The sequence below is a fragment of the Numenius arquata genome, chromosome 8, assembly GCF_964106895.1.
Source record: "Numenius arquata chromosome 8, bNumArq3.hap1.1, whole genome shotgun sequence".
NCBI lineage: Eukaryota > Metazoa > Chordata > Aves > Charadriiformes > Scolopacidae > Numenius > Numenius arquata.
Window position 1 is genome coordinate 44,609,042 of NC_133583.1, and position 19,330 is coordinate 44,628,371.

The following is a 19,330-nucleotide window of genomic DNA, read 5'->3' on the forward strand; positions in this document are numbered from 1 at the left end:
GGGTATTCAACACCTGCAGCACCAGCCATTGAAGACCATGTCCCAAGTGATTAGCAATAACTAGGAAGACAATATAATCACCTATTACAAATTATGCAACCCAAAGTACACAGCTTAAGCACAGTTCCCCTGTTGGGATTAGGCAAAGGAAAAAAAAAATCAGCAGATAAAACCATTTACTTTTACCAGTAAAAATTAAGTTACAGATACCCTTGCTCTCAGGGCAAAACAAACTTAAAAAATATCTTAAAACAGTGAAAAAATACGAGAAAATTTTATTTAAAAATATATGTACTCCTTACTCCAAATGTGTTTGTACAGAAAGGATTTGTTTGAAAAAGAAAAAAAATAATAACAAACTAAATGCATATTCAGAGTATGCACTTTCTACAGCGTATTTGGTAGAAGAGTTATTCCTGTAAAACTGAGCGAGAGGAAGTTAGTTATTCAGCTTTCATTTGTTCCCTGACATCAGAAGGCAACGTTTCAAACAAGGTGTCCTCTACAATGAAAGCAGACTGCTTCAGAGCTCTACATTCACCGAGCTCGGGTGGGAGGATTTCAAAGTGATTGCCTTTAATATCCAAGTAGGAGAGGAATACCAAATTACCAATTTTAGGTGAAAGGACTGACAAGTTATTTTTCCCAATTTTCAGAGTCTTAAGTTTTTTGCAAAAGTATAGTTCGTCTGGCACGCTCTCCACTTTGTTGCAAGTAATGGAAAAGTATTGTAAACTCTGCAGAACTCCTATTTCAGGTGGGATAAAGCGAATGTCATTGTAAGACAAATCCAAATATCTGATTTTGTTGCATAGGAATAGGTGGGATGGAAGAACCTCTATTTTGTTATGGCTGAAGGAAAGCCGCTCAAGACTAGTGAGTTTCTTTATATGCTCTGGGATGTACGTTATACTGTTGTACCACAGCTTTAGGATTGTCAGTTTTCGCAGGTGTTGAAAACTTACTATTTCTTCAATGGACTTGAGGTTGTTTTCTTTCAGATCCAATTCCTGAAGACTGAGAAGACTGAAGACTGCATGAGGAATGCGCTCTAAATCACAATGAACCAACTCCAGCTGTGTCAGGTTGACCATCTTCTTCAGGTTGTTGAGCATCACTAACTTAGTGCCGTCATTATAGATGCACAATTTTTGCAAGTGACTTGAAACATCGACTGCAGATTGTGGGATTTTGGACAAATTACTTTTGATGTAAAGAACTTTAAGGCTTTTAAGTTCCCGAAAAGACTCCAGTGTAATGTTTTTGGAAATATCATGACTTAGGGAGCCAATTAAATAAAGCTCTTCCAAATTTCTGAGGCCATACATCCAGTGTGGAAGTTCTCTGATGTCATCAAACTTGACACTCAAGATCTTGAGATTCTCCTTCAGAAACGCCAAGGCAGCGCTGTGGATCTTCACAGAGCACTGGTGCAACGAGAGCTCCTGGAGATTGTCCAACTGTGCAATGGTTGCTGGTATCATTACATTGTTAATTATTTCAAGTTTTAAAGACTGCAGCTCAGTGATTTCAAAAACCGTGTCTGGTAGTCCAGACAGCATGAAAAGCTGTAGCTCCAAATGGTTATGGGAGTTTGTCTGTAGCCTCTGTCGCAGCTTATCTGCAGTCCACTCGTTGTTTAGGTTCAGCTGTTTCAGCTTATTTTCACTGACTTCAGACAGGAAGACAGCAAATCGCTTGGAATACAGAGGATCATACTGATCGATCATATGAAGCATAAAAGCAAAGTCATTCTTGACATCCGGGATATCATCAATTCCCGTCTCTTGCCGAACATACTCAAAAGAATATTCCTTCAGTGAACGATAGAATAACCAGTATAGTGTGTAAAGGCATGTGAGGCCATAGATGCTTACAAAGCACAGGTAGCAGTAGGAAAGTTTGGAAAATAGATGTGCCATTGTGTGATTACAGCAAAAATTCTTATATCCTGTCATGTCTTCTATATCAACATTGCAGACTACTGTAAAATTAACTTCCGAGACAAGTGCTGTGTTGTAAGCAATAATAATAAGGAATTTAATTACCTTAAGCACAGTTTGGCGAACGTACATGACATAGAGTATATCACCCTCCTCAACATGCAGTCTGAATTTCTTCACCTTTTCAAACAGTGCTTTGGCCTGTTCACCTTCTTTCTTATCTAATGCCCCAGGTGTTCCCTTATCCACAACTAACTTCTCAGGGATTGATTTTAAAGACTGTGTTTTGACCAAAGTGCCTTCAGTGCTTGGCTGGATAGTAGCAGACTTGTTTATGTTGTTCTTCCTGTTATCTTTCTCTTCAGAGTCTTCCCCTGAGACTTCGGATAAGGCTCTTGTTGTCCAGGGAGAATCAAAACATTTCCCAAGTATTGAAATGAAGTGTTCAATTTTGGAGCTCGATCCGGGGAATTTGAACCAAAAGTTACTACACAGCATGAAGACCAGTGTGTGTATAAGGACAAGGTACGGGAAGTACTTGGCATACCAGTGCAGGGCACGTTCATAGCACACCTGATTTATAAAGCTGTATTGCTGAAGGTCCAAATCAGTCTTCAGTCCTTTCATTTCAACTGTAGCTGGAGGGGTGGATGGCTTGGGTGGAGGAAGGGGGGTTGTATCTGGGATTGTGTTAAACACATTTGAACTATTAGATTGGTTCTGGCAAGGCTGTATGCGCTTTGGAAGGCATATTATCTTGTCTTGCATGACCTGAAACACACAAAAAGATATCTTTTAAACTGATGTACAAACAATGGTGGCAGTACCAATGGGTAGATATCCTTGGAGTTCCTCCAGCTGCCAGGCATTCCTCCCCACATCCTGGCACTTGGCCCCACAGGCTGTGCTATTATTATTACCATTCCCAACAAGACACTTGTTCTATACGCCAAGAACTAGGTCACCCCTTTTAATCTACAGTTAGTTTTCCATAATTTGAATAAGAGGGCGCTGAGATAATCCAGAAAAAGGAAAAGTGTGGCTAATGCTTCCAGAAAAGACCAGGGATCTCCTGCATTGCTCTCCCCAGAGACAAACAAGTAGATCAAGTATCTGTAGATACTTGAGACGTTCAGCTTTATACATGTTAGCCTTGATCTCAAAGGTCTGGCTAAAATTCTTGTCCTGCGCTCAAATTTCACAGGCCCTTTTAGCGATCATGTTTTCACTCACTTCCATTTTATTCATAGTGGTTTCAGGGATGCTTTGGAATATTTGCGTGCATACTCACCGCAGTTTTAAATCTACTATGTTTTGAGCGCAAGTTGCTAAAGTGCTTTAGCTAATTTGAATACGAGGGCACTGAGATAATCCAGAAAAAGGAAAAGTGTGGGTAATGCTTCCAGAAAAGACGAGGGATCTCCTGCACTGCTCTCCCCAGAGACAGACTGTGTTTGCCAGGTGTATTCATTCTGGCTACACAATGTTCAGAGATAGCTTAGGCTTGAAAGCAACATAACTGCATTCATGTGGCTGTATGCTCACACTGTGATGTCTTATCACACAAAAAATGGCTGACAAAGAGCTAGCGTGGGCATATCTGCGCTGGGACACTATTAATCTTCAGTCTTAATAAAGACAGATACGGGTAATGGAGAACTGGCGACGTTTGGGTGCGTGCGCACATGGGACATAATTTTTATTCAGTTTCCCACACATATACATAGAGTCCTCATACCACACAGCCATCAGAAAAAACGTAGCTCTGTCTTTCTGTCCTTGAGTCTGTTTATAATGCAAAAAAAGAGAAACTTTCTTGATTCGGGCATCATCCATGTGAGCAAACTGAGGTCAGAGCACCTTTAAAGACCAATCACCTTTGGTTTAACTTGGGATAACAGTTTGAGTTCAGTGCAAGGTTCCCTGTAGGTCTGAATTTATAATACCAATCCATGTGATAAACCAAGGAGCTCTCTAATTTGCCCTGAATAAGTAACTAACTAACTGGGATTAGCCCAAACGAAGAATGTGTGTGTAGTGCAGATGTATCCTTTGACATCACGGTTGTTGAAAGCACTAAATATAGGGTTCATGACAAGAGCTACCAAAATCAGATCCTCCTTGATTATCCACCCTGGTGCAGGTAGATGCTGAGGTGAGGCCACATGTGCTTTGAACAATAGCAGTGCCATAACTGTTGACACGTCCAACACTCCTGCGGTTAATGTTTGTCTGTAAATGCTATTCTGACAGACATCATTACTTATACCCTAGATTCATGCCTCTGGTAGTAAGTTGGAATAAAAAAAAAAGCCTGTTATTTGCAGTGTTTCCACACATTATATTCAAGTGTGCTTCATCCAATCACACAGGTAAACTTAAAAATAACAGATGTTCTACTTTGTATGTTTAAGCAAACACTTAGCTACTAATGCAAAATTCAACCCTATATAAAGAGATTTTTAAATATGGACATTGTATCTTTTCAACTGAAAATACTTGAAAATGGACAATACAGGCAGAACTACAGTTGATTTCATGTGAAATTCAGGACACAGTATGCAAAAATTTTGGGCCATGTAAGAAAGCTAATTCCCCTGAAATAAGAGCTCTGCCAATGTGTCCCTTTAGCTCCATTTCTAGGTCATGCCAAGAAACATGAGATCCATGTTTGAATAAGTACTATAATTTTCTATTTTTGTGGGGTCCATCCCAAACAGTACTTCCCGTTTCTTTTCAGCTTTTGGCTCTCTAGCAAAATGTAACTAACAGTGATTGACAGTAATGTCAATTGTTTATGTGTAAGCATCCTCAGAGATGCTTTGGAATGGAAGAGGCATAGTTGTGGGTGGCGTTGATAAAATAACCACATTCATTTCAAATCTCTTTGAAGCATAGAGACAGAAAGAATATTAACATTTGCCAAATAAAGAAAAACAGAAATTACAAAATCACATTTTTCAAACTTCTAAGCAGAAAAATGGTAACAAGTAAGAACTAAGTCGATCATCTCTTTTGTTATGTCAAATTGTGTCAAAAACAGGCATCCAGGCACAAGTCAAAGCAACAGCTCTTATTTTCACTGGCACTGGTCCATCAACTCTAGTGCAGAGTTGCTGATTTACAGCTGCTAAAGTCTGGTCTGTGTTATTTGATGTTGCTACCTAAACAGCTGTAATCCTGGGACCAGCAAATTTTTGCATTGTTCATGGTGAACCAAGAGATAAAACAAGACGTGACACCATCTTTCCCAGGATCTTCCTCATTTGTGGTGTTCTTTCAGCACCCAAGGGCCCCCGCCTCACCTCTGTCCCATTTGTTTTACCTGTAACGTGCACCCAAACACACCGATCATCAGCATGGCGACAGAGAGATAGTCCGTGAACACATCCCACCAGGGCTTCAGCACCCTGAACGCCGGCTGCTGCTCCGAGAACTGGCGAAACTCGGTCACGGGAATCATCGTCCTGCAAAAGAATAAGGCCAGTGCTCAGCCTCCTGCAGCCTGTACCCCTCAGCCTGTGCAAGAAAGTACTTCTGGGAGGTTTGAAACAATCCGATCTGGAAATGAGAAGCCCAGGATGTGGCATAAAAGTTCCCAGCTACCGCCCAAGCGGTCCCTCTGACACCCCGCCTCAGAAGAGGGATGCTTGTGCTGCCCCCCTGCAGCTGCTGTGAGGAAGAGAGAGCAAGACTGGGAGCCTGTCCATGCAGACAGGCTAATCCCCTCTCTGCATTGACTCCCACTGTACCTGATGGGTCAACGAGGCCTTCTGAATCCCTGAAAATCAGCCCGTTCTGTAGATGCTTGAGACATTCAGCTTTATACATGTTAGCCTTGATCTCAAAGGTCTGGCTAAAATTCTTGTCCTGCGCTCAAATTTCACAGGCCCTTTTAGCGATCATGTTTTCATTCACTTCCACTTTATTCATAGTGGTTTCAGGGATGCTTTGGAATGTTTGTGTGCATACTCACCGCAGTTTTAAATCTACTATGTTTTGAGCACAAGTTGCTAAAGTGCTTTAGCTAACCAAAACTACAAGCAGATCAAGGGCTTTATCTTCACCTCAGATGTCAAGGCTTACATCATCACCTCCTCTGAAAAATCATCTAACACATGAGCATGTACAGGCAAAGCAACTGATTTTAAATTCTACAGAATATTGTGTAACCAAATCCCTGAGATAAAACCGGTACTGAAACTCCCCAGTAAGTTATGATGGAAAGATAAATTCACATGGGAACGGAACAAAAATACTCCCAAGAGCAATTTACAAAATTTGCTCTTTAACTAATGTTATAAATGCTCACCACAATCACTTCATATCACAGGAATATTCGAAGAGTCTATAATCCTGATTCAGCTGAGCCCTGGGACCCATTAGTGTGGGTCTGGAGCCATCCAGCTGTGCTCAGGCTTAGTGATAAGCGCACACTTGCTGATACACTGCCCAGGGACTTAAGGGATTCAGTTCCTTCAGAGCCAGCGATCTGGCAGAGAAGGATTCAGGCACTAACGGCTGCAATTCATCACAAGCGTACAGCCATCCCGAGAATTTAGAACTGACTCCCACCACACTGGCCATACTCGAGTGGAAAGATGCTCAGTCGGACACACCTTCTCAGGGACAGCTGTGCCTCTGCTTGCCCAGCTGATCCTCCGGAGGTAACACAGTCCCCAAAAGCACAAGGTTATGTCTGTAAAATGAGTTTGGGTTAGTAGCTGGGCTGAAGCTCTGCAGCTTTCTGAAGGGGTAGCATAAAAGCTTCTGAACTCTTGCTCCCTGCTCCTCTGTCCTCTTGCAACCCTTCTGTGCTGCTACTTGGCCAGGCAGGAGAATCTCTCTCTCAGCCTCTTGTTCTTCTAAAAGCTGTCTGTAGGATGAGTGCTACAACGTTAGATGAAATCACACACATCTCTCACACAGCTGGTGATCCCCAAGAGGATGGCAGGCTGTCCTCTGCAGCACTTGCAAATTAATAGACCATCAGTGAAAACGATGGCAATGAAAGCCTGATTTCACACAGGCAGGTCAGTGGCTCAGCAGCGTCCGTGCCAACAGCCCTGAATTGCTGCAGTGGTGGCGAAGGAATGCAGCATTTGTTATTAAATTATACACAGCCAGGAGCCACAATTCTGATTTTTGTGTGCCTGTCTTGCAAATGCTCAGCAGACACATCAAGGAAGATACACCTCTACAGCAGAGAATGGCTCAGGCAGCTGCTGTGACAAACCTTTGCTGCCTTTCACTTTTCTTTTAGAAATACTGGTGAAAAAATGGATCTCATAAATTAAAGGTGCCCCATGCGGCGTTAAGTACAGGCCCAGCACCCCTTCAGCTGAACCCGGGGAGAGGAAACCCTCCGCTGGCAGCTCCCAGCGGCGCCTGAGCTGTAGAACATCATGCCCCCAACTCTCTCCCATACCTTCACACACTTCACCGCCATTGGTAAGGAATTACCCTCTGCTTTTTTATTTCCACGTGAAATGTAGGTGTCTGGCAATGGCTGCTTGTAAGCTTTAAAAAATAGTTTTTCTACCAAGCACTGAAAAAACCCAGAAAATTCTCGAAGGAATACACTAATACAAATGTTAGCTAATCAGTTGCCATGCAACAGTCCCGCTCAAAGCTTTGTAACACATACACCGCTGTCAGCTCGGGTTTTAAGGCCAGGTAGCTGACTGGAATGCCATCGGTACACCCAAGAATATGTATCTACAGATTGTTTTCAAATCATGAGGGTTTGACATTTTCTTTTTTTTTTTTTCCTTTCCCCTTTAATAATGGCTTATGGGTTCTTTTTCATCTTCTGATGCCACAGCCTCCAGGGGTCCAATTCGTAAGGTTTTTCCAAAAGTATAGACAATCCAAGTGTCAGGTAAGACACATTCATGTTCCTACAGTGGAGCCTCTTGAGAAAACATGAGCGCTCACACGCACCAAAACCTGGGGAGAGGCAGTTCTCCCTGGTCAGACGTCTAAGCAGCTCTGCGGATCCGAGCCGCGGTGCTAAGACAGTCGGCAGTACTGAAACAGGGGCAGCGCCTGACGCAAGGTGGGACTAGAAACTATCTTGCAAATCGCTGTGCAGGGACAGCTTTCAAGACCAAAAATTAATTTGGCTGTTGCATTTGATAGGTTTCACTCTGCATTTTTAGGGGCCTTTGTTGTATTGTATATTTGCTTTATTTCTTCTAAGTGATGTGTGGGGAATTTAGATGAAGGCAGATAGTTTCTGGCACCACAAATAGATGCTGCTCTGATCCCTTGTTCCCTTTAGAGGCTGCTGTTTGCATAGTGTGACTCCTCATTAGTAGAGTGCACATACTGCTACCCTGGTTAATGGGCCAAGCAGAGGGAGACCTACATACAGAAAGCCTCTCTGAGTGGTGCTAGAAAACCCATCTGTCAGGGTGGAAGGTTTGCAGTCCAACACCAGACGTCAAAATCTGTCTGCCACTTTTGTTTTTCTTTGTTGTTAAAAAAGAAGACAAATGTTACTGAATGATGGCAATGGTACTGCACATAATAATGGTAAATAAACCAACAATGTCTAATGCCAGACAATATTTTTTAACTTCAGGAAAAAAAGACATTCACAAGAAGCTTTAAATGGAGGTTGGACATGAAGAAGTGGGACAAACATTTTCCAATGTTTGCTGGAGAAACCTTATTGCTTCTCCCCTTCCTGCACTAGCAACAAGGAGAAAATGCTGGGAAGTGGTGCAGAGCAGCCTAGGCTCACCAGTGCTGCTGGTATCTGCAGGCAGAACAGAATGACACCAAATCGCTTTGTATTTGTCTCCCTCTTCCCTCTAGCTTCTTTTCCATTCTGGCCTGTCCAGTGACCGAAAGCACATCTATGAGAAGTGGTCCTGAGGCCTCAGAAAAGCCACAGCAGGTCCACGTGGCTCAGAGCAACCTTGATAACCTCCTCCCAGCTGTGGCCAGAGTCTGGCTTGTCCCCACTGCTACGCCCAGAGCCGCACCACTGCCAGATTCCTTTACAACCACGCACAAACCAGGTCCGTACAAAAGAAGGCGATTCAGTCAATTATGAATTTAAACGAATCAAAACAGGGATGCTAAAAAGTCACACTGCAGCCCCAATCACAGCAGTCTCTGGGACCGCACACCATTTACTGTAGGTTCTCATCTCTTCTTATAACAAGGAGAGAGAAGCAAAGGAGTTGAACACTTCAACTGGTGAAAACTAAGCATTACTCATTTCAATTCACTCACATTCAAAATGCTATTTAATGGCACAATACCTCATAGCTGAAATGTGGAGTTTGACTTATGTTAAATACTATTCTAACCTACTTTAGGAAACAGTGAATTCTAAATATTGGATTATTTTTTTTGAATTAAAATCAGAACTTGTTCACTTTTTTCTCTTGCATTTCTAATAATCCTCAGTCTCTAGAGAAAAGAAAACCATACATGAGATAAATCATCTGGTATTCAGCTACCAGAAGGAAATAAAAAAGGAACTTGGATTAAAAAAAGTTGTACTGGCTGTTAAGCAGTGCTGCAGAAAAGAGTTGAGGGTTTGCCAGATTAAATAAAAAACAATGACCAAAAAAATGCAAACCAAAAAAAAAACCTGAGGGGAGAGAAATTAGTAGGGTTTTTTATTTTAAAATTTCTAGGAAATATATAAAACTTGATACGTGAAAATGAATATGTGATAATAAGATGACATACTGAAATCCAGGTACAAGGAAGGTGTGATATTTACTCCAGCAGAAAATCAGCTAATGCACAGGCGATTAGGAGTGAGACACAGCAATTTAATGTGACCGAAAAGAGCTAAGAAGAATAAACAGATCCAAGTGAGAGAGAAAAGTATTGGAAACCAATTAGACTTAATAAATCAAGTGATTGAATCAAAGAATGCTCGTGAAATGGCCGCACCATGGAGCAAACCAGGTTCTCAGCAATTGGCCTTCATCAGAGGGAGTAAAGGAAAGCGGTGGGGACAGCTGGGAAGTAATGACGGCTCTTGCCAGGGCACCTGAAGAGAAAAACGAGTAAAAGTTCCAAATCGGCCAATCCGCATGACGTGCACTGCAGAATATAAAGGGAATTAATTAATGAACTACCTGCCCATTGGTGGCTCAGCGGACACTGGGGCAGGCGGCCGAGGGATCTTCTGGGCAGGGACTGCCTTTGCCGCACAGGTGGCTCCGGGGCACAGCCGGGCAGCGGCCAAACCTCTGCCACCAGCGCTGTGGCAGCAGTGCCTCCGTGCGAACGGCACAGAGATGCTGTCGAGCGCGGCTTCCAGCTGTGTCTGCAGCCACCCTACCTCCACCAGCGACGGCAACCCAACGGAGCAGCCCTCCCCAGCCACGGCACAACCTGCCCAGGCTGGCACCGCTGGCTGCAGGGGTTCTTTAGCTGTGCCAGCTGTCACAGCGTGGCCACATCAGAGATCTACTGGAAGGAGAAAGTGCCGGGCTGGGCAAAACCCGCCCTCCTGGCTGTTTTAAACATGCTGCATGTGTTAGGATAAATTATGAAATGCCTTTTGGGAAGAGTGCTGCAAGTAGGTCTCTGGGTTGGTTCCCATACATGATTTATTGCATATTCATCTTCATTAAAGGAACAGAGCACAGCACATATTTAGCACACAAGGAGCTGGGGACCTGGCAGTGGGGACTCAGCAGAGCCCAAGTGCCGGGGGACGCATGTGCAGGGGCTGCACTCCAGCGGGCTTTGCTGTGCACAGGACATGGCACTGCACACCCTGGACACTGCAGCTCACTGTCCTTGGCTGTGAACATTTGTCACTCTGCAAAAATACCATAAAGAAGTCACTTTTCAGGTGGTTTCGTGCTGCGTGGCCTCGGCCACCTTGGGCCAAGAGCTGAAGTTAAGCTGAAGTGCTTCTCAGCACAGGGACTGAGGCTGCACTGAAAAAGCAGAATTTTGCATTCTTATTTTGCCTGACTGGGAACTACACACTGAGACAGTTAAATAAACAGGGATAAGGGCGTTTCTCAGCCAGGTTCACAATGATGTATTCTTAAATACCCAATATAAAACTACCGGTCTATGCAGAGCCCCTGGGCTCAGGGTCACAGTCTCCTCTAGCCAGGGACGGTAGGCACAGACTGGCACTAAAACAGCTTGGTACTAACATCAGCAGTCATAGTTTCTCTTGGTTATAACTTTGTCAAATTTGTATTTGTTGGTGGGGCCCCTGGTATGACCGTACAGAAAAAACTGCCTACTTTAAAACAAAATTTAAGTGAAGATCTAGACCGCAATTGTTCAAACCATTTCTAGAAACAAGCTTAGGGGAACAACTTTGGACTGTGAACGCTAAAAAACTTGTGGTCTTTTTATTTTAAACTTTCCAGACCCATATGCCCCAAAATTTGACCTGTGTATGAGGGATGCACTTTTTACTGCAGTGTGAACAGCTACCCACAGCTGGCTAATTTATAAACCTTTGGAAACTCTGGTTTTGCATGTGTCCTTTGATCTCAGCAGCTGAATATTTAATCTTCAGTGCATGTCCAGGAGCCCCTCACAGCTCCTGGCACTGCCCGTGCTGGCACCACAGATCACAGATAACGAACCTGCTTCACTTCATCACCTAACCAGCAGAGGACTAAAAGTGGACCCAGGCACGAGGCAGCAAGTCTGGAAAACTGAGATTAGAACTAACGGGGAAATAAGATGATAAGGGCTGGATTTAGCAACTACTAATTCCCAAGAGGTTGATGTTCCATCCTTATCTGTGTATTTTCACACACATTGTACGCACAGTGAAATAGTGTCTGAACTACCCTGACATTCAGTTTTGGTAATTATCTTGCCATATGTTTGCACTGACCAGCAATGTTTGCAACGCCCAGCATTTTGATAAGTGCTTGGTCAGTTCCCATGTAACACGATAATATCTCCGTTACTAACTTTTCCCTGTATTGGAGGGATTTCAGGAGATCAGTTTCTAGGCTTTACAGCCATTGGTGTTTCCTGTAATATAAAATTTAAAAAAAACCAAAACCAAAACCAAACAAACTGTCAATATTTTTGGGTTGGAATAACCACTTTGAATGCTGGCTTTGAATTTGGGAGCATGGCAAAAAAGTATCACATACAGCTACTTTTGCAAACATGACAGGTCACTTTTTGTTCTGTTGATTGTAGCAGAGATTTTCATAGGAAGAAATCTCATCATTCTGAAGTAAGAAATACAAACAAATGATGCTGTCTGTTGCTTAAACATAAATCCCACGTTAAGGAACTGGAAAGCTATTAAAACAAACCATTTGCATCCAAACAATTATTTCTAAAAGTCCATGTGTTTACTCTATTTTCAAACAAACTACTTTCTTGGGGCTGAGGCTGGCAATGAAATGTGGCCCAAAGGGACAACAGAGCATGAGTCAGGACTCCCCACTGGGACCCGGCCGTGGGCTCCCTGTGGTCCCTGTGCTTTGGGCATGCCACATCACCCCACCACGCCACTGCTTCTCCACCTACAAACCAGAAAGGTTATCTACTTTCTTTGCTACCTTTGTGGGGAAATATGAATGAATAGTACTACAAAATCATAACATACTGCTTTGTCCAGTTTTCCGGACTGATAGCATGCCAAAACTTCCCTCCAGAGCCACTGGAGTTAATTTGATTTCACACTACACATTATCAAAATTCTGCGTCACAGTGGATATTAGTCTGCGACCTGGGGAGCAGACAAAAATCAGCCTACAGAAGATATTATTCCAACAACCCCAATTTGGTGCAACCCGTGCAGTTTTCGCAGGCCCTACACCTGCACTGATTCAGAGAAAGCTGGATGGCCATGACCGGGCTGTCCCCCCTGTGACAGCCATTCAGAGTAGAAACGGGGTTTCATTTCCAGATGTGCTGGTTGGAGAAGGCTTGAAGAAGGCCAGGCTGTGCCACCTGAACTCCAGCATGGCCACAACCCAACTATTGGAAAACTATCCTCCATTTCACCAAACTGCCACAACCGAGCTTCCCCAGTGCCTCGGCTCTGCAAGTCCCCAGCCGCGGGCAAGACTCCAAAAAAATCACCAGGGATTTAGTTGCTTGAAAAAACTGGGTATAACTTCCAGAAACTTGCTGAACACCTAGACCTTTTCCATTCTTCTCCCTCTGGGTTACTGAGGCCCACGCTACAAGCATCAAGTGTACGTTTAGGTTTCGGCAGCCTCTCTGCCCAGCACCCAGGAGGGAGCGTGGGGGATTCAGAGGTGGCAGGGAATCCCCCTGCTCGGGGCTGTCTGTACCATCTGCTGTGGCAGCAGAAGCTCAAATGGCTGAATCCAGAACTCTGAGGAGACATAAGGGACGTAAAGAAGAGACACAAAGGACGTAAAGAGGAAGTAACTTTAATAAACTGCATGTCAAAATATACGCTGCAATTTCCACCTACACATACTGTAAGTGCTGCTTAGGCGACGGGTTTCAGGCAATAACCTTGTTGTTTAACTGAGTCATAGTACTTTTTCATGTATCACACAACAAAAAGACTTTCTATTGTCAGCAGCTCTTTTGACTTCAACTTGGTTGGACTGAAGACAAAAAGCTGTTCAGGGCCAGATTCTGCCAGATAAAAGTCTCAGTGAAATCAATAGGAGTTCTTTCTGTACTAAGCACATAGGCCTGTGTGGAGATTTGTCTTTGCTGAGCTACTTGTCCAAATCTAAAGAAAAGTCTACGCTACGCAGTTCCATGTCAAAGACTACTTCAAAGGCAATACTTACCATTTTTCAGCTCTGGGAGTAACATTCTTAGTTTATCAGGGCTATCACTCAAGCTGCCAGCCCTCTTTCCAGAGCTGCAAAATGTTCTTAATGTGAGTGAAAACCTTTAACAGTAAACCGAAGCACTGAGCAAGAAACTATCCAGTAAGTGGTATTTTAGTACTCCAGAAATACGTCTAAATGACTGAGAAAAGTAAGCTCACATCAAGTTTTAATCAAAGTTACACCAGGTTTTACACAAATGCTTATTTAACACACTTGGATAATGAAGACAGAAACAACGCCATAGAATGTCACAGGACAGACAATATTACACAAACCAGTGCCATTCATTGTCAAAGGAATAGTCAGGGGCCTCAGGCTAATACAAGTGCTCATAATAAAAAATGTTTAGCTGATATAATTAAAAATTAATTCCTAATTGGGACAGGAAGCACAAAGGGTCCATTCTCAGTCTTAAGCAGCTCAACCATCTGAGAAGTTAGTTAAAAACTTTTTATGCAGTGATTGAGCCAAAAACATTAAAGAAATGTCTGTTTTCATGATTTTTGAGACTTCTTCATATAAAGGATCTTTTCTGCTCCCGCTTGCATGCTACACAAGAGAGCTTTCTAAACTTTGCAATAGTCTCATAAGACACGGAGCCCAAAACGCCTGGATAAACACACAGGTATTCTCAGCCTGAAACACAGCTGATATATTTCCCTCCCTGCAAACCATCCTTTGTGACTAAAGTCCCCAATGATAAAAATAAAGCTCATAGTCTCATCCATACTCCTGAAAGAACAAGAAAGACTATAGATACGTTCAAGCACATAAAATGGATGTGATCTATGCATACTTGAAGATAAACACAAACAGCTACAGAATCAGTATTGCTATTCACATAAGACAACTTTTAAATATCATAAACTTCATAGATGTAGAAAACCAGAGCTAGCTGCCTAAATTCTCAATTAGACTTTTTCAGCGCAGTGTCTAGCCACGGCTCACCAAAGAGGGATTAGTTCTAAACTTCTTCCACCAAAAAGTCTGTGGCTGCATCAATCAAACAGAAAGAAAGGCTGTTTCCATCAGGCCTAAACTTTGTGAGATCAAAGCAGTTGCTGGAGGGGTTCTGACCACACTACTGCAGGTGTGCAGGTCTTTGAAATTATGTTGTCATGAGTAAATGATGGCAAGGAGCAAATACTCTTTTTAATAACATCACATTTAACAAAGGGCTTTTCCGACAACATTGTCCGTGAACACTAGTCTTGCTCTATAAGCTTGCATGAAAACTATCTACCCTTGAGACAGCACATCAAGCATTCACATCAACTGGAAAATGAGATCACTAATGGGGCTCGCTCAGAACACCAAACCCGCTTTCTGACAGCAACCTGCACTTCTGAGCTGTTGCATTCTGCTGTAAATCACACCTACAGCAGGATCTTACACCGCTGCATGCACAGGGCAGGGCTTGACCCGTGTTCTGCTCCACTATATGCTCCAGAGCAAGCAATTAATCCAAGCTCCCATCTTGCTTTCAGTAAATAAAAATGAAAATGTCCTCAGCACTTCAGCAGTCTTATTGGTGGCTTGTTGAATTTTGGATTCCCATCAATACAAAATTACTGTGTGCTATTGCCACTGAAGGGAGATGCGAGCTACCATCTCCATTTTCAGCAGATCATCATTTAGCCCAAGACTTGGAAGTTGGTATAAAAGGCTGGACGCTGCTCACCTGAAAGTCAATGGAAAAGTTAAAGTTTGCTTTGACAGAGAGAGAAATGGATTTTTAATGCTACTCTACAGGACCAAACGTTTTCACACGTGCTGGTTCAAATTCAGTGGAACTTTGTATGCTTGCCGCAACAGCAACTTTCCATGGAGAACGGGGCCATTCTGTGCTTCAGGGGAGGCATTTCTTTTACTTTAAAACTAAGAAAAAACATGCCCTGTATCTTAGTGCAGGATTCTCCCAAACAAATGGAGAAAATGTGCAAAGTACGCACGCGGCACTATCCTACCTTTTAAAAACCTGACCTGACCAAACACTAGGAAAAAATGCCAAAAAAAATCACCTTGGTCCAAACTTATGACCCTCCGGATGATACAGCTGTGAAGTTCATGCTGTGTAAAAGGTAAAAGGAATTACTAAAATGTAAAAGGAATACAGAGCAGGAAAGGTGACCCAGGGTCTGTGAAGTTTAAAGACAGCTTCTAAGACACTTTGCCTGCCTGGGGACAGGAAGACAGCGCTGCCTGCCCTGTGTCATGGATGAAAGCGATGGAGCAAATGGCATTCTCACGCATGCCCAAGAAGGTGAGTTAAACCTAGCATCTCCCTAGTGGGAAAGAGGTCTTAGAAACACAAACCCCAACAAAAGCCATTGAACTATAGCTTGAATCTGCATCAGAAATCTGTTGGACAAAATCCCTGGGCAAACAGCTAAAGGATGAAGAAGAGAGTAAAGTTTCCATTATGTTGAGCATGTGAAATCCAACACTTGTTAACATTCTTCTGACAAATCATTTCAGAAGGAGAATGCCTTCTTGCTTTACTAAGTAAGGTTTTTAGGGAAGTATTTGGGGGTTCTCTTTTTTTTTTTCCTGATGTCAAATGTTTCATTTTCAGGGTTTTCTTTAATCCACAGCCCCTCCCCTGCCCCTCACAACTCTGGGACAACGAGGACAATATCTTTTCACCAAATTTTCTCAAAGAGGAAAAAATCCTGCAAAATTAAACTCCAGCTCCTGTTATTGTGAATTGTTTGGAAGTTAATCGAAATTTTTTTTTTACTTCCCGCAGCATTCAAAAAGGCTTGGGCTGGGAGGTGCTTTTTCTGGTGGTGAATAGGAGCCACTTCAACCAGTTGCAACTGAGGTCAATGGACAATCAGGGGAACTGCTCCTCCCAGCACTCTGACCCAATTCCTTAGTTTGGGTCTTACTGTGTCCTCGCTCTGGCGCTAAGGCCACCTGAATATTGTTTAACCCTCTCTGCTACCCAGCCTGGATGCCGCCCCCTTCCCAGTTAGAGACTGTTACTATGGGCCTCAAAAACCAGACAGTGAGGTGGGATGCAGCTGCCTCAGGAAATCAACTCAGACTGGTACAGAAACTGATCGCAAGATAGTACCAATCGCTGAGGCAAAGAACTTGTGGGAAGAATTAATTCAGCAGTCTCTGATTTTGTTCTTCACTGGCAACCAGCACTGGCCATTTCCAATGCAGGCCGTACAAAGTAACTAGATTTTTAGGCTTCCCATCAAAAAACTGCTTTCCAGAACTGCTTACAAGAGTAAACAATAACAAAAAATCCCACAGAAAGTTATATTCCGGTAAAACCTCCAGCAGGGCTTGTTAGTATTCAGAGTGGAAGAAAACAGCATCACGGCTGCCACACATTTAGCAAACTCAGAATACAACTGGAAAAGGAAATGATTCAGAAACCACAGGTGCAGCCCCTGGGCACCGGCACTCGCGAGACAGCAGGAATCCAAAGCCAGGTTAAAATTAGGGATGAACTTGGAGGTGTGCTCAGCCCAGCTCTTGATGCTGATCTGCACCGCAGGGACAGACAGGCATTTCCAGGAGAAGGGTGGGCCCAGGGGAGCAAGTGCTACCCTCCTGACTGCTTTCAGCATGCCAAAAAAAAAAGTAAAAGCAGGTCTAATATACCGAGGTGAACATGTGTGTTTGGTTGAATTAAGAAGGGAGATTTAAAAAAAAAAAAAATTATTTCCAGCATTGCCATCTTTTTCTCCACTATCTTGCAAAGAAGTCTATCACCTCTCTGCCCGTCCAGTTTTTAACAGCATCACTCAAGCCTACAGTACTCTAATGGGAGCAAACATGCACACGTGTCTTCAGTGTTGCTCGTAATACACAGTCTTTTCTCACAAAAAGTACTTATTCCAAAAGTTAAAAAATTCAAAAAGTCAAGCCGTAACTCACATCCGTGCAATAAAATTCCTCATTTTTAAAGATTTTCATCCTAATGAAATTATAGCAGGATACATTCGGCAGCCTTTCACAAGCCTCTCATTTTGCTTGATCAACTCTTTCCAGTGAACTGGACAAACTGCATTTCGTGAATAATGAACAAAACCTCCCGTCACACTGCGACAAGGCAGCGTTGTCGTTAAACCCATTTAAAATCAGGATGAGGTTTTCTTTTTCTTTTTTTTTTTTTTTTTTTTTTTTTTAAAACCTCCTCGAAAACAGAACCGCGACCGCCGGAGGGAGGCTCGCAGTACCGCCCAGGGCTGCGCTCCCCTCCCGGCCGGGCGGCAGGGACCCCCCCGGGGCACGGAGGCACCGTGCTCCCCGCGTCCCCTCCGCCCGCCGGCGGGCGCGGTGGGAGCGCGGCCGAACCGCCGCCTCCCCGTCAAGCGGGATGTGTTGGGGTTTTGTGGGTTGGTTTGCTTTTTGGGGTTTTGTTTTTGGTTTTGGTTGGTTTTTGTTTTTTTTTTTTCCGGGGAAAATACCGTCGAGGGCTTCCCTCGAGCCACCCGTCTCCACGGCGACTGTTCCGCCTCCCCCCCCCCCGACTCCGCCGACCCCGCTCCCGGGAAGCCCCGCTTGGCTCCGGGCCGCCGCCCCGCGGGGCACCCCCGGGGCTGCCCGAGAGCCGCGGCCGCGGGCAGCGGGGGTTCCCGCCCGGCAGGGGATGGGGTGAGATGGGGCCGAGGCGGAGAGAAGCCGCGGCCGCTTCCCGGCGCCCCACCGCGGGGGAGGAGACGGCGGCGGAGGGGCAGATAAAAGTTTGGCTCCCCCAGCGCTGCCCAGGGACGGGGGCGGCACCGGGGATGCCACCGGCGGTCAGAGAGGCGGCCCCGCAGCCGCAGCCTGGGGCCCGGCCGGGTCTCTCCTTCCCGCGGGGGGTGCAGCGCCGCACCCCGCGGCGGCTCCGTCCCGGGGCGGCCCCCCCGGGGCGCCCTCCCCGCGGCGATGCCCCGGCGCGGCCCGGGCAGCGGAGGGCGCGGGGAGAGGCAGACCGGGCGCGGTAGCGGCAGCGCCTACCTGGCGGGCGTCCGGGCGGGGGGCGCGGGGTCACGGGCGGCGGCCGGGCGGGAGCGCGATCATGCCGCGGTGCGGTGCGGGGCAGGGCCGGGCCGGGCCGGGCCGGGCGGGGCGGGGAGGCCGCCTGCAGCCGCGCTCCGCCCGCCGCCGCTCCGCCCTCCCGCCGCCGCGGGGCCACGTCTCCGGCCTGACGCAGGCGGCGGCGGCGGCGGCCGGGGGGCGCCGGGCGGGCCGGAGCGCTGCGGGCAGCCCCCGCTGGCGGCGGGAGCGCCGCCCCGCAGGCCCGGCCTCGACGGGCGGGACAGCCGCGCTCCGCCCGCCCGCCCCCGCGGGGAGCCCGCTAACGGTGACCGACAGCCGAGGCCTCCGGGAGGGCCGGCGGCATCCTTCCCCAGCGGGAGCGGCCGTCAGCGGCGGCCGGAGGGAGCTGCGAGGTGGGGGCTGGCTGAATAAATGCGGCATAACAGGCTGGGGCGGGGGGTTGTTTCTTCTCCTCCGCAAAGTGCGGGGGGTGCCGTGGGATGTCCCTGCGGGTGGAGGGGGGCGGCTTCGGTCCCCGTCTGGAGGATGGCAGCAGAAACTGTTATGGAAGGATCCATCCTCAACGCACAGGGCCGTGGAAAG

General features: G+C 45.5%; 1 protein-coding gene across 1 annotated transcript; it reads right to left on the bottom strand.

The window, feature by feature from the left end:
* Positions 1 to 443: 443 nt before the first annotated feature.
* LRRC8C (leucine rich repeat containing 8 VRAC subunit C) lies at positions 444 to 5,406 on the bottom strand. The gene is made up of 2 exons (XM_074151791.1): positions 5,269 to 5,406; positions 444 to 2,714 (listed from the first exon to the last, which is right to left on the bottom strand). The coding sequence occupies exons 1-2, from the start codon at positions 5,404 to 5,406 to the stop codon at positions 444 to 446; spliced, it is 2,409 nt and encodes an 802-aa protein (XP_074007892.1).
* Positions 5,407 to 19,330: the final 13,924 nt, after the last annotated feature.